At 39.6% G+C, this 24,554-nt stretch overlaps 1 protein-coding gene across 1 annotated transcript in view; it reads left to right on the top strand.

Moving 5' to 3' along the window:
• GFUS (GDP-L-fucose synthase) overlaps positions 1-24,554 on the top strand; it is a 651,262-nt gene that overhangs the window by 233,515 nt on the left and 393,193 nt on the right. The window contains exons 5-6 of the mRNA XM_044067329.1: positions 11,865-12,002; positions 21,022-21,027. Coding sequence (XP_043923264.1) covers positions 11,865-12,002; positions 21,022-21,027 — 144 coding nt within the window. The remainder of the gene's footprint in view (positions 1-11,864; positions 12,003-21,021; positions 21,028-24,554) is intronic.

Genomic DNA, 24,554 nt, shown 5'->3' with positions numbered 1-24,554 from the left:
TCTGGATACCAAGCCAAGTGTGTTTTTTGCACTGCTCTTCCATCTTGTATCCTTGATACACAGTCTTTCTTCCCATCGTTTTATCCACTTCAAGCTTCACCTTGACAGTGTACATAGATTCTCTGGATACCTCTTTTGTGTAACTATCACACAGCTAAGATAACCATATAAAATACATTTAAAGCTGGTAAGCAAGTCTCTCAATCTTACTTTTAGGAGATATAAGGCCAAGTTTGAACTTGAGTTGCAACGAATTCAAAAGCCAAACATAAGGCCTTCTTCAGCTATATTAGGAAGGTTAGGTGTATCCAGCAATTCTGCACTGAACTTTTCAGTGGTCCCTCTTTTATGATTCCATGGACATTGCTAATATTGTTGTAGATAAAACCTCTTTCAACTTCATTCTCCATCACCTCCTGTGAGCAATGATATAGGTGACCTTGTGATGCCCACAACTGCTACCAATATGTAATGGTCACCAATATATGTTGTCCCCATGCTGGGCCAGTAATCAAGGAGCCTGAATCCTCACCACTGACACTGGAGAGGGACATGCACTTGGAATACAAATGGATACACTCAGTATTTCCAGATGCAGGCCTCTCTGCATCAAGTACAATTTCCATTAAGCGCACACAGGGAACACGCTCAACCCAGGGTCTGGAGGTCTCTATAACTGTCTCCCTCCAGGTCCCTAGTAAGACTTCCCACTGGTACACCTATTAGTAGGTCCTCAGCCGAGTGTCCAAGCCAAGTCCTCCAGCACTCTCTCTGTAAATCCAGTGCTTCATGTCCCTGCCCCAAGTAGCTGACACACAAACACAAAGAGATTTGATTTGTGCGTACACACACACACACACACACACACACACACACACACACACACACACACTAATCACTCAGTCAGTCATGAGGGATTTGGGCACCCAGATTGATAGCAGCCTGAGATTTGACCACCATGTTGCTTCCATTGTACTGAAAATTTTCTACATGGCTCACCTCATAAGTAAGAGCATCTCATCCAGGGACAAGGAGGTCATGACATCCCTGTATTCTTCCCTTATAAAGCCCATTATTGAGTACAACACCCCATTCGGCATGTACCTTGCAAAGCACATGCAGCAGCTGGAGAGACCACAGAGGTTCCTCACCAGAAGAATCCAGGGCCTCAAAAATCTGCCATACACAGATAAGCTAAAAGCCCTGTGCCTCTACTCTGTTTCATACAGACTCCTCAGAGGTGACCTCTGTCTGGCATGCAAGGTGATCTCGGAGCCTGCCGTGACGGGACTGCTGCATATCAGTAAGTCAAGCTTCACTCGAGTAACCCACACATGTGGCCTCAGCCTAGTCTTTGACATCAATAGGACTTGCTGGCGGGACAGATTTGTGTCCCAGAGACTCCCCCATCTATGGAATAAACTCCCTCTCCACGTCAAGCAGAGTACCTCTTTACCCCTTTTTAAGTGCAACTGCATAACTGGATGGGAAATAGAAAATACATCCCTGGGTTTCCACTCGTGTCCCTGCTGGACAGGGGCATCGAGTGCTGATTTGTCAATGCATGGGCTAAACTCTTGGCTAGGTTTAAAAGGGCCTTAGGGCCAATAGCCTAGTAACTTCCTATGAGCACACGCACATACACCCGCACATGTGCACACACACACACACACACACACACACACACACACATGCACGCATGCATACACACACGCACGCATACATACACACACACACACATACATACACACACACGCATACATACACACACACATACATACATACACACACACGCATACATACACACACACACACGCATACATACACACACACACACGCATACATATACACACACACGCATACATACACACACACACACACACACACACACACACACACACACACACACACACACACACACACAAAATGGGAAAGGCTGGCACAGGATTACTTGCTATGCCCCTTCTGCCCAGATTACACAGACTATTATAAGCTAGTTATCACCGCCACCAGACCCCAGTCAGCTACTTCAAGGCCCTTAACAAAGAGTGTCGATTATACTGTGTGATACTAATACAAATGGTAGTTCAACAAGACAGGTAGGCCTTCTGGAGTGGCCCACACAGTGTCACCAAATCAATATAAGCACTCTCAAAGGTTAAAATACTTTTCTACAAGGACCAACCACAGTAAAAGTTTAAATATATTTAATAATAAATAAAAGAGCATGAAAATACTGAATACATGTATACAGTAAACCACAAATCACTGAAAATATTGAAATTAACATTGATGGACAGACTCATACAAATAAAGAAAAACACTCTCTGAACTAACCTTCACTATCGTCCTGACAGAATCTAAAAGAATTACTGTCCCTTAGTTAAGTTACTACCGCAAGGCAAGATGCTGTGGGTGAGGGTCTTTCTAGTCAGGCTTCCCAAACAGAATATTCAATACTCTGAGATTTCTCTCTTTAATATCTAAACTATAATTTTCACGAGGGCTGACAGAATGACCTTATCTGGTCACCTGATTCTAGGTTCTAACATTATTCCCCTTTGAAGCTGAGACAGAAATTTAGCACAGACTGCCACAATACATATCCAGATATTTATGGCAGTGTTTGGGGCCTCCCCTCTTCACTGAACTAATGGACAAAGGCTCTTTCTGAGACCCAGCGTGTCTGGTCCTATTCAACACTGTGGATTGCCGTTTTAATGATTTAACAGCTCATTTACATTTACCTTATTTTTCTTAAAGTTAACCTCTGCTGTGCCAGTATTCTCTATTAAAACATATACATTTAATTTCACTAAAGTAATACATGTACATTTCTCTATTTCAGCAGGGTGCACTGTTGATATATTTTAACGCAAACTGAGCTGACAAATACATTTGCAGCACCAGCATCAGTACAAATCAGTTTGATATACAAATGACATACAGTTCTGATACATTTGTGACACACGTATCTTGTATAAATCAGTTTGATATTCAAAGGACAGATCATTCTTTACAAAATGCCAGCTCGCTATACTGGCACTTGCCCATATCATCACACTTCTCCCCCCTTGAAGACTCAAACTAGTTTTTCAAGTGACTGTTGAGAAAACATGGCTTGAGAGAAATAAGCTAAATGGAAGTATGGTACCCAATTCCCTATCTTGAGAGCCCATCTGCATTGGCATTGCTGACTCCACTGCAGTGTTGTACTGTCATGTCACATGCCTGCAATCTTAAGCTCCACCTTAACTTGGCATTTTGCTAGCTGGCTGTATGTAGCCATGTTTAAGTGATTGTGGTCTGTAACGGCAGTGAATTTCCTTCCATGCAGATAATACTATGGCTAGGCATTCCTTTTCTACAACTGCATTACATTCCTCCCTGGGTTGGAGTCTACAGCTGAGATATACCACTGGGTGCTCTTCTCCCTCTGAAGAAACCTGGCTAAGAACAGCCCCCACCCCATGGTTTGAAGCATCCACCTGCACAACAAATTATTTGCTGTATTTTGGACTGGCTAATACAGGGGGTCCTCCCAAAGGTCCTTTATGCTTCTGGAGTGCTTTCTCAAATGCTGGGGTCCACACTACCTTATCTGGCCTGTTTTTCTTTGTCAGGTCTATGAGGGGGAGCAGCTGTGGTATTATAATTGGGGACAAACTTTCTGTAGTACCCAGCTGTCCATAAGAATGCCCTCACCTGTTTTTTTTAGTAACAGAGACCGGCCAAGCCTGAATGGCTTCCACTTTGGCAGGTTTTGGCTTGATCTTACCACTCCCCTCTCTGTACCAGGTAAGAGACCTGTGCCATATCCACCTGACACTTACTGAGCTTAGTGGTCAACCCTGCCCTCTGCAGTCTGCCCAGCACCTTCCTGACATGCTGAATGTACTCTTGCCAGGAATGGCTGTAGATGGCAATGTAATCCAAGTAAGCAAGGGTATAATCTCCTGCTCCTGCTAGGATACAGTCTACCAGCCTCTGGAAACTTGCTGGGGCATTTGTCATCCCGAACGGCATCTTGGTGAACTTGTACAAGCTGAAAGGAGCCACAAAGGTTGATCTCTCTAACGTTGGGAGTCAGGGGCACCTGCCAGTAGCCCTTGGTATGATCAGTAGTGGTCAGATACTTAGCCCCACCCAGCTGCTCTAGGGCTTCATCTGTCCTAGGCATGGGGTAAGTATCTGACTGATTAGTTTTCTGTAGTCCATACAGAACCTGGTGCTGCCATCCTTTTTGGTACCAGCATCACTGGGAAGTCCCAGGGACTGCTGGACTCTGGATTACTCCTAGTTCCAACATCCCCTGCATCTCCTCCCTCAGTCTGTCTGACTCACTCAGGCACCCTGTAAGGGGCCTGCGTTATAGGTCTTTGGGGCCTTGTATCCACATAGTGCTGCACCAGGTTGCTGCACCCTGGTTTCCCAGTGAACATGTCCCCAAACTCCTGTAACACTGCTCAGATTTCTCAAACCTGGGTAGTGGATAGCCTCTGGGGCATTGCTACCCCTTCCACTAAGGTGTCAGTTTGAGCCTCACTGAGGATCAGTCACCAGACCCCACTCAGACTCCTCCTGCCATTGACTGCAAGTACGCAGCACAAGGGCCTCCCTATCATGGTAAGGCTTCATCATGTTAACATGGTACAATTTTTGCCCCTGCCTCCTGCCTAGCAGTTCTATCATGTAGTTAACATCACTGACCTTCCTTACCACCATGAAGGTCCCTGCCGAGCTGCCTGCAGTTTGTCTGACAGGAATGAAAACTATCACCTCCCGCCCTGTAGCACACTCTTTCTGGCTTGAACACTGCCGTCATACCGGACCTTTTTCTGCTGTTGGGCTCCTGCCAGGTTCTCCTGGGCCAGGCCCATGAACTCCCTAATCCTTGTTCTGAGGTTTAGGACATATGCCACAACAGACTCCTTGTGAGATTCACATTCATCCTCCCACTCCTCACCAATCATATTTAAAGGCCCTTTCACCCTATACCCATACGGCAAGTCAAGGGGTGAAAAACGTGTGGATTCCTGGGGCACCTCCTTGTATGCAAACAATAGATGTGGCAAATATTTGTCCCACTCTCTCTTAAACTGGTCTGCAAAGCCCGTAACATGGTGTTTAGGGTTGAGTTGAACCTCTCTATAAGACCATTAGTCTGGGGGTGGTCTTTAGGTGCTTCACCCCACAGCACTGCCACAGATAAGCCAGCAGGTCTTACATGAAATTGGCATCTCTGTCAGTCAGTATTTCTCTTAGGAAACCTACCCTGCTGAAAATCTCTAGCATAGCGTTTGCCACCTTCTCTCTCTCAATGGGGGACAGAGCCACTGCCTTAGGGTATTTAGTAGCATAATCTACTATCACTAGGATATGCTTCTTCCCTGTAAAACTGGGGGTACCCGGAGGCTCCTCAGTATCCATAGCTACCCTCTGAAATGGCTCCTCAATCACAGGCAAAGGTATAAAAGGAGCTTTGGCCTTGTCTCTTGGCATGCCTACTTTTTGGCACTGCTGACGGGCCCGGCAGTACCCTGTTACATCCCTTGCAGTCCCAGGCCAATAAAAGTTCTGCATAATATGTCTCTTTGTACGCTTTATGCCCATATGACCTGCAAAAAGAAAATCGGGGGCTTTGTCTAGAAGTGCCAGACAGTAGGTATTACCTCATCGTCTAGCCCTCCCTCAAGGATCCACTCTCTATACAGTAACCCTTTGTTCCAGTATACAGAATCTCATTTTCCTTGAGAATCCGGTGCCTCCCTAGCTACCATATTTCCCCCAAATATAAGACTGGATCTTATACTTTTTCCTCCGCCAAAATATGCATTAAGGCTTATTATAAGGGGATGCCTTAATTACCCCCCCCCACCCCGTACAACAATCTACTATTATTCATGTACACAAATTTACATTTATTTGGTACTTTTCTGTTATTGGGCAACAGTTCTAGGTGTGGCGTTAACAGTTGTGTGAGAATTCTACATAAACAGTGCAACAAACATTTCAACTTTAGAATATCTACACCTTGGCTTTCACAGTGCAATATTTCATACTTAAAGTGCAGAAAAATCTCAATACATGTGTATTTGAGGAGGGGAATAAAACAGGTGAATAACTGCCACTTTTTGAGTGGGTGATGCTTTGATGCTTTCTTTCTTCCTTACCCAAACTGTAAGAGAAGAATGATGGAAAATCATAAAAATGAAGTCTGGGAAGTAGTGACCTTACTTTGTAATTTCCCCTTGATAATGAAACGTTAACTGACAAGACCTTGCTGGCAACTGAAAGCAGAAGCAATCCATTCTGTTGTCCCGATAATGGAAAAGTTATTCAAATACAGTCATGTCATCTTCTGGAACATTGTCATACGTCTCCAACCCCCGAATTCCAGCCTGAATTTCTTGCGATTCCATTTCCTGTAGAACCATTGCCCTCAATCTGTCATGCCAAGCAATAGTGCTCTCCTTAAATGAGCACTGCTTGTCCATGTAGCCTGCTCGTAGTGCGTTGGTAACACAGCTGTCAGTGATTTTATCCTATGAATTCTTCACCCAAGTCACGACCTCTTGCAGGCTAGGCTTCACAAAGTTTCCATGCTGATTTCTCTTCATTATATTTTCAGTGTAGTCATTGAGTTCCATGCGCAAATGGTCCTTAAATGGCTTGTTTATTGCAGTATCAAGAGTCTGGAGATAGGCAGTCATTCCTGTGGAAATCATTATTTGATCTATTCTTCTCTGTGCAAGGAAGTTCTTCATGTCTTTAATGCAGTGAGGGCTGGCTGAATCCCAGACTAGCAGGCCTCTTTCGCCACCTCGCAAAACAAGTGGCAGCATTACATCGACCCACCTCGTTATAACTGCTTGTGTGCACCAGGCTTTTTCAGTTTCAAGAATGTAAATGCCTGAAACACGGTCTGTCTTATCTTTCTTGCCCTTACTGATGATTAGAGGTGGGGTTTTCTTTCCATCAAGACGAATTGCCAAAATACAGGTAACACGTGCACTTTCGTAACAGTGGAGAGAATGTAGATTGACGAGGGACCCCTCTGCTCAATTGTTGTTTGAGATCCTTGGCCCATAAACACTGCATTTTCATCCATAGCAATTATGTTGGAGAGCTGGTATTTAGAAAAGTCGATGCCATCAACAAAGGACTTGAATGCAAGTGCACGTTTAATAACTTCAGTATCTTTCAGCTTGAACAGTGTTGTCGATCTTCTTAGAGACTGTTCATATTGCTGAAGGGAGCCATCCAGCCAATATTGTGATGCTTTGAATTCTTCTGGGGATATTTCTAACTGTGGTGCCATTTCAAGGGCAAATGCTTGAATATCAGCCCTGCGCACAACCAAAGCCTTTCTTCTCATGTTGGCAATCCATTCACAGATGATGTCTTCCAGCTCAGGAAATAATGGCTGCTGACCTGATCCACACTTGCATTTCTTAGCATTTCTCTCGTCCACCTGTTGACTGAGGTTATCATACTCTGCTCCACATTTTTGGACCATTCGGGGATCCAACTTTTTCTCTTTGCAGAAAGCCATTAGATTCTTTCCCCGGGAGTCCTCCATGATTCCTTTCTTGTACTCTATGGAATAGCTCTTTCTTTTTGCACTCATCTTGCCTGGGGGATTAATTGAAGACTTACGAGACAGGAATGACAAAAGTGGCGACAGTTAAGACAACCACACACGTTTTATCAAGTGTGCACGTTTTACATGCGTTGTCTGTACTTTGACCCATCAAAGTACACTTGCCACTGTTTATGGGCCAAGGATCTCAAACGTCAAGTGTGAGTGAGGATTAGGGTTGCAGTTAGAATCGTGGAGGACTCCTGGGGAAAGAATCTTAGTTTCTGCAAAGAGAAGAAGTTGGGCGTCCGAATGGTCCAAAAATGTTGAGCAGAGTATGATAACCTCAGTCAGCAGGTGTCAGTATTATTATTATATTATAATTCTAAACGTCCATCGTATGTTGTTGACCATCTTAACTGAGTCTTATTTTTGGGGTAGAGCTTATATCATGACCACCCTGGAAAACCATGCTAAGCCTTATTCTCTGGTTAGGTCTTATTTACGGAGAAATATAGTACCTCCTCCAAGCCTTTTAGTGTAGGGTCTGAGAGCTTTCTCTTTCTTTGAAACTCTTCCCAACTCCCCTTCCACAGGAAGTCTGGCATCCTCTGACAGCAGTGTCTCACTGTCAACCTGGGTACTACTACTCACCTCTGCCCTTGCAGTCACTCTGTCCAAGGGAACATCATTACCCACCAGCAACTGTGGCTCATCTTCAGTCTCACTGCTACATGGTAGCTCCCTCCCTGAAATAGCCACATCACCAGTCAGCAGTCCTCGCTTCAGGTATCTGGTCTGTCTGGGTCTCCCCCAGGCTACCAGACTCGCATCCCTGTCTCCAAGCATGACTGTGTGTTACAATATGCATACAAGGTACTGCATTATCAGAATCATTCCCTATCAAGACATCTGCAGGGATATCCTCAAACACACCTACTTGTTTGCTTCCTTTTCCACCGTCTCAGTCAAGGTGAAACCTGGCCAAAGGGATTTGGAATGGAATCCCTCCTAAAGCTCTGACTGGAGTGGACTGCCCAAGCAAGTACTGCTCCTCCTTTAACTACTGCAGGCTTCACAATGGTTATATCAGAGGTGGTCTCTCTCTCTCTCTCTCTCTCTTGGCAGTGGCCTGTTTTTCATCCACCAAGATTGGATATAAACTCTGCTGGTAATTTGGTACTCCTGTTGTCTCCAGACAACTTACCAATGGTATTCTGTTATTCCCACTTGCTGGCTTCCCCACCTTTTGTTCCCCACCTTGCCTCCGTGGACATCTATATGCTACATGGCCCCACTGGTTACATTTAAAACATTTAATCCTTGATCCTGGCTGTGTACCTGAACTTGTGGCTTCCCCTGTTACTGCCGTACTCTGTTGGGGCAGTTTAGGCTGCGCAGCATGGGTTCCCTTATATCCATGTGCACCACTGGGTATCCCTTTCTTGTGCAGTGATGCCCTGCTTGCTAGGTATAGGTCTCCTTTTTTCCCCCAACTCTTCTGCAGAGCTGCACTCCCCGTCGGCCAACCAGGTTCTCATGTCCTCGAGCAGCTAAAGGCTTGTTTCCCTCACTAAAAGATTTGCCAGCCCTTGAAAAGTGGTGAACCGACACCCACTCACCCACCTATGAAAATAAGTGCTTAGTTCAGCAATGTAATCTCATACATTTTCATCTGTCTTGCGTCTATGCTCACAAAATTTTTTTTCTGTAAGCTTCAGTTGTTAACTTAAAACATTGTAATTGATAGTGCCTCATTTTATAATCTAAACAGTCAGTATCAGACAATTTAGAAACAACAGTTGTAGCTTTACCATGGAGTATGGTGGTGAGGAACTTTGCCTAAAGGTCTCAGTCAACATTATACGGTTTGCATTAATAAAACTATCAAAATTATCACCTTCTTGGTACTGAGGAAGAAGTTTACTGGCCTTTTCTGCTTCTGGGGTAGGTTTACCCCCTTACCCATTACCTCCATGACCCTGGCGAAGAGTCTGCATTTCCTGTGCCTCTCATTTTCTTCAGCTTCCAAATGCCACAATCTCTCTTCTGATTCTAAATTCAAACGTTTGGACTCTAGTTCAAGTCTGTTTAACTCCAGATGGATTTTTAAGTTCTCTGAGGAAAAGTTGAACTGTCCTGGACAGACTCTTATAATAATAATAAAAACACTCTCTGAACTAAGCTTCACTATATTCCTGACTGAATCTAAAAGAATTACTGTCCCTTAGTTAAGTTACTTACTACCGCAAGGCAAGATGCTGTGGGTGAGGGTCTTTCTAGTCAGGCTTCCCAAACATAATACTCAGTACTCTGAGATTTCTGTTTTGAATATCTAAACTATAATTTTCAAGAGGGCTGCAGAATGACCTTATCTGGTCACCTGACTCTAGGTTCTGACAGTATTCCCCTTTGAAGCTGAGACAGGAATTTAGCACAGACGGCCACAGTATACATCCAAATATTTATGGCAGTGCCTGGGGCCTCCCCTCATTTCACTGAGCTAATAGACAAAGGCTCTTTCCTAGACCCAGCATCTCCAGTCCTATTCAGCACTGTGGGGTACCATTTTAATGGTTTAACAGCTCATTTGCATTTCCTGCATTTTTCTTAAAATTAACCTCTGCTGTGCCAGTATCCTATATTAAAACAAATACATTTAATTCAGCTGCAATATTACATGTATATTTCTCTTCATTTCAGCAGGGTGCAGTGTTGATACATTTCAGCACAAACAAAGCTTACAAATACATTTTCAGCACAAGAGCCAGTACACATCAGTTTGATATACAAATGACATACAGTTCTAGTACATTTGTAAAGCGTCTTAAATCAGTTTGATATTCGAAGGACAGATCATTGTTTATAAAACTCCAGCTGGCTATGCTGGCACTTGCCAATATCATCACCCCCCCCCCCCCGTGCTGCCATTGAGAGACTCTTCCACATCAGCATTAACCCATGCATAGTTTGCTGGATAAGTAAATGGCTGTCTGACTGAATTCATACCATTAAGGTTGGGGAAGGGTATTTGTTCTGGACAGGAAAAATGTTTCTAGTGGTGTCCTGCAGGGCTCTGTCCTGGGCCCCCTCTTCTTTGGTATGTATTTTTCTGACTTATAGGCCAGTATTAAGGGACTGTGGTTAATAAAGTTTGCTGCGGATTGCAAACTGGGGCAGTTGCCAAATACCGTTCTGATACCCAAATTTTGCATTAAGGGCTGGACCAGATAAATGTTTGTTGTATTAATCAAAGGCTTATCCTTGATGCAAAACCATGCAGTACAGTTTCGTTTGGTAAATCTAGCATCACTGATGCTTACTATATAGGTAACATTCCACTTAAATTTGACAGTCATAAGGGACATGGGTGCATATGTTGACAGCAGACTGTTTTGACCATCACATCTCTGGTGTGGTTAGACTATCTTTCTCCTTTGCACAACTTTATCCTTCATTGTATCTTCTGAAGCTCCATAGTGTTTATAGTCCAACTTTATTATCTCTTTTCAGGACCCTCACTGAATATATTGCACTGTGTGACATGTATCTTGATAAACACCTAAACCAGCTTGAGAAACCTTAGTGTTTCTTCAACAAAAGTATTGCAGGTCTCCATCCCCTTCTGTCTGACACTCTAAAAACCCTCGTTCCTTTATTCAGTGTCATTACAGACTCCTTATGGGGTGATTTCTGCTTAGCCTTCCATGCTGTAAATGACCCAGCACTTTTAGAACTCCTTCACCTAAACAAAACTAATAGTAAAGCAAACACCTACTGTATAGAAGTGCAAGTGTGTACTACTGCATTAACAACACCAGATAGCATGACTCATTCCTAATCCAATATCCTGTTTCTGGACCTGTGAAGCAGAGTACTTCCCTTGCAACCGTTAAAACCATTCTAGATGGGTGATTGCTAATTTTCACTCTGGGTATGTGGCTGAGCTTCTCAAATGTCTCCTTGGCTGCAAGTTTAGTTAAAAATCTATGAAGGAAGATGCACTCCACATACACAAACTCATTCCAGGCATATTGGCTACTAAAAGCTTATAAATTTGTTTCAGGGTAAAAATACCGAGGCATACAATAGTTTGCGGGTTCACATTCTTTGGAAATGGAAGCAACAGATCACAGACAAATACTCATGAGATGGCTTTCAAGAAGTTGATTCTTAACTTTTATCCATTCTAGACAGCTTTTTCAAGGATGAGCTAATATAAGTACTTGTGAATCATATTTCCTGGAGATAATTTTGATTGTTATGAACTTCTTTATTACAGGGGATATCATGAACAGCATGGGTGCATGTTCACAGCTGTGATTCCCACCAATGTCTTCGGGCCTTTTGATAACTATAATATTGAAGATGGTCATGTCCTTCCTGGGCTCATCCACAAAGCCTACCTGGCAAAGAGTAAGTCATTTATTTTATTTTACTCTTCCATTTGCTTCAGTAAGAATAGTAAAAATGCTTCTAATCAAGTTGTAATTTATGCTGTAGATGACAGGATCCTCTTCATAATTTATACTTCTCGCTGTGTGGGAATTCTGTGGGGTTCAGAGATTCAAAGACATCTCCCTGCCCTCCTGTACTAGTTTAGTTGTGTTCTTCCTTTGCCATGTTGCAATCACCCCTGATTTACCAAGTATACCCCACTATCCATACAAGTGTGTGTGTGTGTGTGTGTGTGTGTGTGTGTGTGTGTGTGTGTGTGTGTATATATATATATATATATATATATATATATATATATATATATATATATATATGTATGTATATATATATATATATATATATATATATATATATATATATGTATATATATATATATGTAATGCAAATATGGAGAGAGTTAAGCAGTTGTATGCCTTTTCATGCATACATAACAATGCATACAGATCTGACGTCTGTTAATTAGTTGGCGATAATGTGTTGAGAGAGTGAGCTTTTCAAATCTGGTAGTTGGTTGGTACCCATACTTCATGTTGTCAATGACTATTCCCTTGCTAAACTTAAAAAAATATATATATATGATGCGTCTTGTTTGGACATATGAGTTGTAACTTGAAAAGCCTCAGAAATGTATCTGAAATTTAATCAGACTTGTGCTTAGCAATGAGCATAGAAAATCTAGCTTGTAATACTGTCAGTCAGCTTTCTGTGTTTTGCTAAGATGTGAGCATTAACAGTTGGCTGCAGTTTTAGATTCTCTTATCAGCAGCTCTCATTTATTAAAAAACAGAACTGAAAAAAAGTCTAGATGTGTCATTGTAGATAGTTTGATTTCAACACATCAAAATCAACTGTTATTTTCATTGACATCAAAATACGCAAGACGGCACAGGCAATTGAAATGAAGTTGTAATGTATAAAGCATATTAAAAAATACTTATCATAACCCATTAGTGGCAAATTTATTGTATTAATTTTGTTGTTAAAAATATTATTTTTCCTGCATTAGGCATTCTACACTTATACCTTTATTCTGTATAGTCCGATGTAATAAAACAAATACAGCATAATATAGGAAGGACCTAAACAATTTCCTGCAATTAGCAATGAAGATGGTTCTTGAATTAATGGCTTAAGAAAACATTATGCACTGCCTGAAGAGAGTAATAGCCATTATGTGACTCACAGATAGCATTTACACACACACACACACACACACACACACACACACACACACACACACACACACACACACACACTGCATTTATGTTGTAGATGAGTACTGTTAGAGTACAAATGGGCACACACACATGGCGCACACGCACATGCGCTGAGAGAGTTTGCAGTATGTACCTCCTCCTGGGCTACCCAGACATTCACAAACACACAAACAGTTTTAAGTGCTTACCTTCTTCCTGCGTGCTGGCAGTAGCATGCCGAGTGTCTGAAACAGTATATATACTTTAAGAAAAAATAAACACAGACTTGTTCCTGTGCTTGTGATCCCGATCTCACATTAACCTACTTCCTTCATCCTGTCTCAGGCTCTCGGTCACCTGAGGTAGCCTAAACCTATAGGAAGGGCCCCTTGTTGCTTCATGCAGCAGCCCCTTGAGATGCTCATTGAGCAACACTTATATTGGTGCTGATTAAACACTTTTGATAGTCGAGTAAACTAAAGGCTGGGTTATGAAGTAGCCTAGCAGTCGTGTGTGTATATGTGCATATATATATATATATTTATATATATTGTGTGTGTGTGTGTGTGTGTGTGTGTGTATTTTTTCTATTTTATTTATTTTTTGTTATGAGGAGCAGGAGCAAAACAGTCAATTATTCATTTTAAAAACACCAACAAATTTATTTATTGGAGGCACAAATCCTGATTTAACAAACCTAAATTCTGTGGATCTTTGAGAAGAATCCCTGTTACCAAAAAACATTTTAAGGTTTAACCTGCGACAACAATTTAGAACATCATTCACCATGATATTTTCATCAATGAGAAAAACGAGGACATAATTAAGACCTTTATTAAGCAGTTTCTTTTGTTCATCTGTTAACCGCCATTTGAAAAATGCACATCAGCATGATGGAAGTGATGGGCAAGCCTGCCACGAAATTCTTTTTAGCCTATACTGAAACCAGATGTCTCCTCGGTTACCAGACGCAGCACTGTAGTGATGTAGTGTCTGAGCAAACACTGAGGGACTATTTCCTATTTTTTCTGCAGATAAGTCGTGATAATTTGAGAACACAGTTTTCTCTCTCTGAATGGTAATGAGCTGTTTACATTTCTGAGATATTAAATGGAGGTCTCATCTGCTTGAGCTGGTTGTGGTTCAAGTAGATGTAAAGGATCCCATGTTACTTGTCAGAGTAAGGTTTGCTTTATTTAAACATTTTAATACTGTACACAGTTTTAATTTTTTTATACTTTGTTATTCACAGTATTTACACTTTCGTATTACATTAATATGTGCACATTTTATATTGCCAGAATTACTGTCATCACATTAACAATATTCTCTTATTTCGTTTACCTTTTTACCCTTCCCGCTATTCCCCCCAGCCTTTCTTCCATATCTGTCTTATCATAGATCATAAGAGGTTACTAGGCTGTAGGCCCTAAGGCCTCTACAAGCCTAGCCATGTTAGGGTCTGTATTAAATCCCTGAATGCTTAAAAAAGCGAACTGTGATTAATCGACCCTATGTAAGCAAAAACTTACAATTTTGAACTGTCAGAACAGCGATTTTTTTCATAGGGAAAAAAATTGCTGTTCCAACAAACAAAAATAAAAAAATAAAACACTTTAAACATTACATTAAGTGGGGGGCTTCACCCCCCACACCCCCGATGTGGGAGGCTGTGCCCCCACCCCCCTCTACTTAAATATACCAACTCTGAGACCGCACTACAGTGCCAAAAATGGCAAAATAACGAAGCAGCCAACCAAATTTTTTTCGCTTAAAAGCAGCTTCGATATTTTGCCGTTTCAGGCTTTTGAGTTCGACCAAGACGCATTCAAAAGAATGCGTTTTTCGTCTTCTAATAGGGAACCATCATGTTATACCCTTATTCCCTTATGGACCGTGATATATAGTCTGTTTGAGCATGAATCTAAGCTCTGCAACATCTGTCCCTGAAACTCTACTTGTATTAAGATTGTCACCCGAGATGGTACTCAAACCTAAAATCCCTGGCTTAGGAGGCTAATGCCTTATCCATTAGGCCACCGGTCAACTAACACATCTTTATACTCTTTATTTTAGATTTTATAGTTATAAAAATTAGTTGTGGCCTGTAGTGTACCCTAAGAACCATGAAAATAAAAAAGTAATGTGGCTTTGAATCTAAACAGCATACATGGACAACACAAACTGCAATATGACTATATGTTAAATTACTTTAGATATTTAATTAGTTCACTTTGTTTTTGTGTTTTGTAAATGATGATAGTGTCCACATGGATTTTAAGATTATTTAGCAGATTGTTAATTGGCAGTTATAGATTCTGATGAAGTCTAAAGTGATTAATCTAAACACCAGTGTGTGCTGTACATGTGTTGTTTGTGCCTTATCCTTATTAGATTTCAAGTAGCATTTTTTTAATTTTCTGTTTTATTAAACAATAATCCAACATATATTTTTCCTCAATGCCCATATTACTTCAAACAATACATGTTTCACATTTCATTAATTTGTCATACATTCTGAACAAGCTTTCCATGAAATATCAGTCATATTTATATTTCTGAATCTTTCCAATTTATACTCCTTTTTAAACTGTCTTAAAAATGTTTCATTCTTTTTTAGGTTTCAAAAACATTATCTTGTTTCTGTCTCATTACATTTGTTACATTTCCTTTCCTCGGTTACTTTATATTTCTTATTACATTCTGTCATTTTAATTTCTGTTCTAAATGTTTCTTAATATTTCCAGATGTGTTTTTTCACTTTCCATTTTCTCATTCTTCTTTTTCATGCCTTCAATTTATACATTTTTCAGCCATCTCCATAATCTCTTCCTGTTTATATTTTTAAGTACTATTTCCTTCTCTTGTTTTAACTTTTTTCTCTGAAATGAGGTGACACTTCCTCTTTTTTTCCTTTTAAGATGTTTCCATATATCATTCTTTTTTTTATACAACTTTTTTTTTCTGTTTCTCTTATTCTGTACAACCTTCCTCATACCTTCTCATAGTTCCTTCATGTTCCGTCTTACTTCTATTCAGTCTGTTTTCAACTTCTAAAAAGCCTTTTTAGCCTATACTGCTCTGTGATCTGAACATTGCCATTCCCATCCCTATCACGTCCTTCATGTTTTGAATATATTACATAATCAATTTAGATTTTAAATATTTTTCTTCTGTATGCCCAATATGTATTTTCCCTATTTTTAATACTCCAAGTTCTATTAATTTTTCGTCTCCTTTTAATGTCTTATTTTTCCTCGTTCTTTCTTAATTTACAAAGTTTCCCACCTGAATTATTGACATATTTACCATTATGTACTTGTTTATTTCTTCACACATCCTTTTCCTTTTCCTTTCAGACATATTGGTGCATGCATATACCACTGTTAGTGTAATGCATCTTTCTCTTCTCATATTATATATTACCACCCTCTCTGATACCACTACTGTATGTAAGCGGTAACCAATGAGTGGGTGTGGTATAGTTAAGATTTACCCATGGGTTGGTGTGGTTTGATCACAACGGTGAAGCTCAAGTGGTTTCTTAAAGTCTTGTGTAACCAGCACCTTGGTGTTCCTCCATGTTGTTTCCACATTCTTCCACTTTGTTGATGTACTGCATATGTGTATGGGACTTAAATCTTCCCACACTTATGTAGTACCTCAGTGATTTGGAAAGCAAGAAACTGAGAAAATAAGATCTTGGTTGCTTTTTTTTTTTTCTTTTGAAAAAAATGTAAAATCTGGAGAGTTGAGCGGTAAGAGAGACACTGCAAAAATACAAATAAAATCAGGTACATTTCTTTAATTTTGCAGAACGTATCTGATTTTCCTGGTATTTTCTCTGCCCTCCGTAAATACTTCTCAACCACTTAGTTCAAGAAATGTGCAAAGCCGTAAATAAGGGGACAAAGGTCCCAATTGTAAATGTTGCTGTTGTAAACTTCCATAGTATGTACTAATAAAAGAAAGTCTGGTCAGACTTCAGCTTCCAGACTTTTTTAATATTGATATATACTCGGTTTTACAAAGGGCATGCTGACTGGGCTGACCAATCAGTGTGCATGTTTTTGAATCCCATGTAGCTATCATTATATAATTTTTTTCACTTTTCAGAATCCATATCCCTGGGCATGTCTCATTTTCCAGTGACCATATAATCTTACTTCCCAATATTGCCTCATGTTTTTCTTTTTTTCCTTCTTCACACACACACTGTGCCCAATGTCTAACAGTGCCTCTTTTCTCTTTTAATATTACGTTTAGTACATGCTGTATTTTCCCTTCACTCACATTCAGTGTTACCCTTTCTTCCAGCTCCCACCATCCTCTTGAATTTTTCCTTCATAATGCTTTTTTAACGTCATGTACTTTACTAGAAACAGAAAAAAATCTTAACTCCTGACTTGCTGCATCTGATGTTCTGAACTGTACATTTAATTTACGTTTTAATCACATGCTTCAGGTCTGAAACAGAAAGTCTTTTGGCAGCTTGCTTTTGTATTTGCTTCATTTCTAGAGTCCTGCTAACAAGTTTCTAATGTCACTTTATTATCTAAGTGAATAGTTAATGTGTTTCTTTTAAATCAAGATATGTCCATAATGTCATACCTATAAATGGCCTCAATATTTTTTGTGCTGATTCTTACCAGTATTTCTCTGCACATTCAGTCCATGAGTGCTCTTTGCAGACCTGCACTTTCTCTTCCTCCTTGCTTTTTCTTTTGCCTGCCTGCCTCACAGTTTCAGCCCAGGTCTTGTAGTTCTAAACAGTTTCTGTCAAAAAGTTCTGTTAACTTGCAGCATTTTCTGTTAATGATGCACTTTCAGAAAAAGGCCAGTTTTCTAGTAGACAGACTCAGCCATTGCCTTTTGATGACTCTCAAGGGGTGTCTTAGCCAATGTATTGCAAGTTGAACTTGGGGAAATCTCTGTCTCTCTACCGTTAATTCAAATAGTTCCAACAACTTCTGTCAGATTTATTTAGAAGTGCAGTCCAGAAATCCTTTACACTTCCATTCCCCTTTTCCTGTGTTGATGAAATTCATTCACATAGCCAATGTCCTTCTGGTAGCTCCATTTATTGACTCAGACTTTGTTTCCCCTTTTCTGCCTCTTTCTTCCTCAGAAACTCATCCAATTAAGTTCCCTCAGATGCTGGTATCTGACCCTTTGACAAATCACAAATGGATTTTCATTCACTAAAATTGTCATTGTTTTTTCCAGTGATAGCCATGTGGCTGTCTACCCAGAAAACTGACAAATTCTCTTGATTTTCTATATGGGCACTGAGCTAAAGGTGTCCCCTATTACTCCTATTCCCTTAGTCATTTCCTACTTTTTTAATTTTGGGGTTCTGGACTTGTTCTTCCTTTAATGTTCATGTAACAGTTACATGCAACATTCATTCTACTCTAGACTCTGATCCTGCTGCTTCATTACAGTTTTATAAGGCTTTTGCATGCTGCTTTCTTATTAGGGAATCTTGCTTTACTTTGTGACAGTTGCTTCATACTTGGGAAGCTGATCACCCCTCCACCAATGCACTGCCAGACGGAATTAAAAGTTGGGACTTGGATGGAAGACTCTGTTCGTAGCAGTCTTTACCTCAGGTTAAAAAATATCTTTGGAACACCATAAAAAACTATGACACTTGACACTTGGAGAGATCCAACCCATTGTTTTTGTCTGAAGTTACCATAGAGATTTTAACCAACAGAAAAACGTAAAGCATTTAAGCTTTTGTGGTGCATGCTGACGTATTCTTTTAAAAGTCTGTACCATCATGAGACTCTAGTGTAAATCACAGTGTAATTTATTTGCCTGTAAAGGTGTTGAAGAAATATACAGTGAAGGAGAAAATGTCATTGAATGCCTTGAAGGTACTGGCAAAAAGAGCTTTGTCCTGGAGAAACTGGCAAAGTGTAGTAACTGTTTGTTAGACAAAAAGGGAAAAAATGTTTGGTTCTGGGTAGATACTAGTATTATGTTGAAAGGGTAAGTAATGGTACCTAGTGTTGCACTGTAAAGTAGGTAACAAAATGTAAGGCTACACTATTACTTTTACTGTTGTTGAAGAGGGAAGAGTTACTAAGTCCTTCAGGAAGCACCAAGATGTATGTGAGCAAGAAGAAAATTTAGTATTGGCAATGAAGGCTAGTGACTCACCTTTAGTAATTTGGAAAGTTACAAGGAAACCTGACCTTGAGATAGTGCAGGGTCTACTTCTTAGTAGTTCATTTAAACAAATAGTACTGAGGAAAATGCATCTATCCTAGGAGACTGACGGACGTACAGCCTGAGGACCATTACTTTACCTTAAGAAATTATTCTTTGTGCAGCAAGTGGACATGCTAGAATGTAAATATTTTGCTAACCGCAAAAACCCTAAAAGAACTCCATTTCTTAGGATATTAGATTTTGGGGCTCAATTCCTACAAGGGAATCTGTGTTTAAATATGAGTTTGCCATAAATGGGAAGGTGTCCAAAACAAGTAACTGCTGAGTGATACCACTGGCTTATGCACTCAAGACCTCAAATCAAATGCTGCACAAGAAAGTATGTATAATACCTGCAGTATGGCTAATGTCATGGGTGTGGAAATGCAGACTGAATTTTGTAAAAGCAGCTATTAAAGCATTAACTATGGAGATGATGGTAAGGGCTAACTTTTCAACATTACCCAAATTTCTTTGAGCTTGTTTCAGTCCAATGGACTGTCAGAGGAGTGTGGTAATAATCCTACCTTCCAGTTGCTAATTAAGTATTTGGTTGTCTTAGACCATCATAGCTTCATATAGGCAAATCAGTCTGCAGACTATTACGTGCATGGCCAATAACCAAAAAGTGACCAAAGGTGACAATCAAACCCTTTACCTTGTGTCGGTGAAGTAAATACTTTAACCAGTATACCAACTCCCAACAGTCTTACAGCAGAGGAAATAAATGGTTTCAAGAACATGAAAGCAGATGCAAAAGGGCTTCTGAATGGCTGGAAGAAAAATGTGCATTAGGTAAGCCAAAGCAAGTATTGAAGCTGTTTTTGAAAAACACATCGACTGGCAGTAGCTCCTATGCTAGCTCCCCCTACATTCTGGGTTGTATTCAAGACATCACTTTAAGAAGTTCCATGCATATAGAATGTTGTTGAAGTACTGTGGGCATAAGAGACATGGATGCTTATCGAGGTGTTTTGTGTAGTTCAAGCTGAGCAAGACTTTGCTAATGGCATTAGAGGAAATACATTTTGGAGATTCTTACCATGTCCAAGCTACAGGAACCAAAGGAACAGAGTGCAGAGGCTAGAAATATAGTAAACTGGTAACACTAAATCATCAACACAGACAAAAAGGACATGGACCATGAATGCCTGCCAATAAACCATATAGTTATGAACCCTGTAAAATTAATCCAAACATTTTTAGAGTATTCAGTGATTTATAGGCTTTACCTGTATTAGGAATTTGGCCAGGTTTATTGGCGTAGAAGAACAAAGTATTGACTCTGACCTATTTGTTCTAAGTGACCCAAGTTAGATTAGCCTCTGATGCTGGCCAGGAATGAAGAGGTATTGCCTCAGTCCTCTTCCAGATGGGAAGGTATTGGGGGGGGGGGGGGGGATTGCAGTCATTCCACTAGCCATGGTATTGATACCAGAGATGTAAAGAAAAGCCACTGCTGTGCTAAGTGTCAGGGCAGAGAGAGATGCACTGCCAAGTTGAGGGAGCATTTTCCTTGCAGTACCATTGAACACCCACCAAGATGAAGTCAACCCCACATGTCAGTGGAAGGTAGGGCCTAAAGGGAAAAAATCTGGTTTCAATATGACAGCTCTAACTTTTGTCATTTCTGTCCCTTGGATGCAGAGACTTTCGAAGCCTAATGGCCAAGAGGTCCTCCTTTCCAGAAGGATGAGATCCACCCATCAAAAGGGGCAGTCAGGAGTTCCCTAAAATGTACTGACCTGTGGATGACGCTGTAAAGAAAGCCAGGGACCTGAAGTCAGCAGCAACTGTAGAAGAAAATGTTTTTAGAAGTTAATTCTAAGATTCTGTACCTCTGTTGCAGAGAAAGTTAATTGTTGTCCTGAAGTTTCGTAGAAGTCCAGGTTTACTCTGTGGGAGAAACCTTTTTAAGCCTAACTGCTGCAATTCCATTGGTACACCCATCTAGTTATTTCTTCTGTTCATAAGGAAGGAGGGCTTGGCTGGAGATAATTTTGAGGTTTCCCATCCATTTGTCTAAAGTTTGAAGATAACAAAGAATATGTTTTGCTTTTTAAAAAAAATGGAACTTTGTTACAGAGATGGACAGTTTATTTTGGCAGCTAGTGCAGATGATTAAGGCTCTGGGTTGTTATTGAACTGCTTTCTGCAGTCAGATGTACAGGGTTTTATTCCTCCTGCCTCTATTTGCCTACTGTATGACTCTGAGCAAGTCACTTAATCAAATGGTGCACTGGATTCAACCATGAAAAAGAACACTTTCATCTGGTGGGCTTACCCAATTAACACATGAATAAAATAAAAAATCAAAACTGTTTGAAAGAGAAATGCGTTTTGCCAGCTAGTCCTCTTTTTTTGTTGCAGTATAAATTTATCTCTTGATCTTTTGTGTGACTGCTAGTTTTGCAGATATGTGCTCAAGGATGACTGGATCATTTATATCTTTGTAAGGGAGGAAAGATCACTCTGTTGGCATCAGTTGGAGATAGAAAAGAGGAGCAAAGCTTTTAGACACTTTCCCAAGATATGAGAAGCAGCTGATGTTTTTTAGGTTGGGTTAGGTGTTTGGATAAGTACATATCGAAGGGTTTATTTTTCATAGATTTACAAGTCTGTAGATGATTACTAGGCTAATGGCCCCAGGGAGCCATTTTAAGCTTAGGCATGATTTCCAAATGTGTCTTGACAAGTTTTGATACCAAAGGGTTATTTTAAGGGTATATGTAGGTTTGGGCATGGGTGGTCGAGCATTTACATGCTGCCTCTGTCTAATAGAGATCTAGGTACAAGACTAGGGGTAAACTTCTGACTCCCCATCCACTGGTCTAAGTTATGCTTGAATTGGATTTGGGAAGAACTCTGCTTCACATGGATGGGGGAACCCTGTTCCAGAGATGGAGTAGGCTGTGAAATGCTATGTCCTTTCAACATGACCTATTTTGAGATTTAGGTCCCTAGATTGGTTAGTTCTGATGCTGTTTGATTTAGAGATGTGCAACATGTCCATCTGAGTGGGATCAAATGATGCTTTATAAAGCAGGCATAGATTTCCTCTTAGTAGTCTGTAGGAGACTGAGTACAAGGATAGGGGTCTAAGGTGGTCCATGTAGGACATGTTTACACCCTGTATTCTTTTCACAAGGAACTTCTTTGGAAGCTCCACTTGTTGCATATAACTCCTTGGTACATACCGAAGGGGGCATTGTACTCTGTGATTGATTTGATGAGAGGTGAATGCAGAGGAACAGTGGCATTCTTGGATCTTGATGCCATACCTTTGCTTATAAGTTATGCAGAGTAGAATGATTACCTTACTACCATAGACACATAATGGCCAAAGGCCAGGTTAGTGTCTACATGTCTTCCCAAATCCCTGACCACAGGGTGTATTATCAATGTGGTAGTTTCTAGGAGTAGTTGTTTTCCCAAAGAATGCTGTTATGCATTTCTTGGCATTGTGTTTGACAGTGTTTCTAGCACCAGTTATTGAATTCATTCAGGCATTCTTGGAAGTTTTTATGTCATTGGGGTGTCCAGTGCCTAGTTTGCAATCTTATGCAAACTTGGTCAGTCAGAGGTCCTTGATGTTGTTCTTGACTTCAGAGAAGTAAAAGGAGTGGCCCCAGCATCAAGGCTTGAGGAACTCCTGTAGTGACTGGTGTTTTTGTAGAGGTAGACTCCCCTATCCTCACTTTCTACCCATCTTTAAGCCCACTGGCTAGCTAGCAGGTGACATAGGTGTTTATATCCACTTTCTTGAGTTTGTGTACAATGCATGAGTGAGGTATTTTGTTGAATTCTTTTGCCAGGTCAAGATAGGCAGTGTTTACCATTTGCCTTTGTCATGACCTTCATGAAGAAATCCACCAGGTTGAATAGGCATGACCTGCCCTTGACGAGACCAAACTACATTGTGTCCAGTGTCTGAAGGTTTCCTGTGTCATTGTTAATTATTTCCATGGTAATTCTTTCAATGGCTTTGCACATGTAACTAATCAAAAGTCTGCATTCTTTTATGACCCTGTTGAAGAATGAGTAGAAGGGAGTTGTGACCTCCTGAAATAGAGGAGATGCCTGTAGTAATATGGTGGGCAAGATAGAAGGCTTACCTATTTACAGAGGGTGTGACAGTAGTCAAAGGAAAGTTTCTTGTCCTTGAATGTACCTAGTGTCTTAGAGGTAGTTATAGCTGCAAGCTTGTATTCCTCAACAAATTTGGTCAGCAAGAGGCCTTTAGTCAAATTTTAATGCAGTTTGTTTTGGAAATTTATGAAAATTTTTAAGTTTCCCAAAGTTTCCTTTTTTGGATGATGATTCCTTATCCCAAGGGAAACCGTTTTTAAACCATCCCTATCCTGCCTGTATTTTTATTTTGGGGTTTTTAGATTTAAAATGTTTTTATGGTTTTTTTTAAATTAAAAATTATAAAATTTTTAAGTTTTTTGTGTTTTAATATGATTTTTAAACTTGGGAAAATAGTTTTTTTTCATATTTTTAAATTTTAATGGGGAAATTGGGGGGGTTATTTAAATTAATATTATTTGTTTACATTCTACGGGTTAAATTTTTTTCCCTTTTTGTTTTGAAATATTTTTTATTTTTAATTTTTTGTAATAATATTTTGTTTTATATTTAAATATAATATTTTGGGTTTTTTTTGAATAATATATAATATTTGTAATTGGTTATATATTGGGATATGTAAATATAATATGAATTTATAGTTTAATTATAATATATGTAAATTTTATATATATATATGTTATGTATAATATAATTATTGTATATTTTTTGTATATATATAATATTATATATTTAATTTATTATAGTATATATTATATGTATATGGTTGTATATTATATACTATATATTATTGTTATTTATTAGTGTATTTGTTGTGTTATATTTTAATTATTAATTAATATAAAATAGATATTATATATTTTGTATTAAAATATATATATATATTGTATATATATATATTATATATATATAATTATAAATATATGTATTTTATATATATTTTATATTTTTATTTTTATATATTATATATATAGATATGTGAATATAAATAATGTGTTGTATATATATTG

This window comes from Protopterus annectens, chromosome 3.part1 (assembly GCF_019279795.1).
Source record: "Protopterus annectens isolate FY-2018-M chromosome 3.part1, PAN1.0, whole genome shotgun sequence".
NCBI classification, from domain to species: Eukaryota; Metazoa; Chordata; order Ceratodontiformes; family Protopteridae; genus Protopterus; species Protopterus annectens.
Note: the sequence above shows the minus strand (reverse complement) of the source record. Positions and strands in the feature narration are given on the sequence as shown.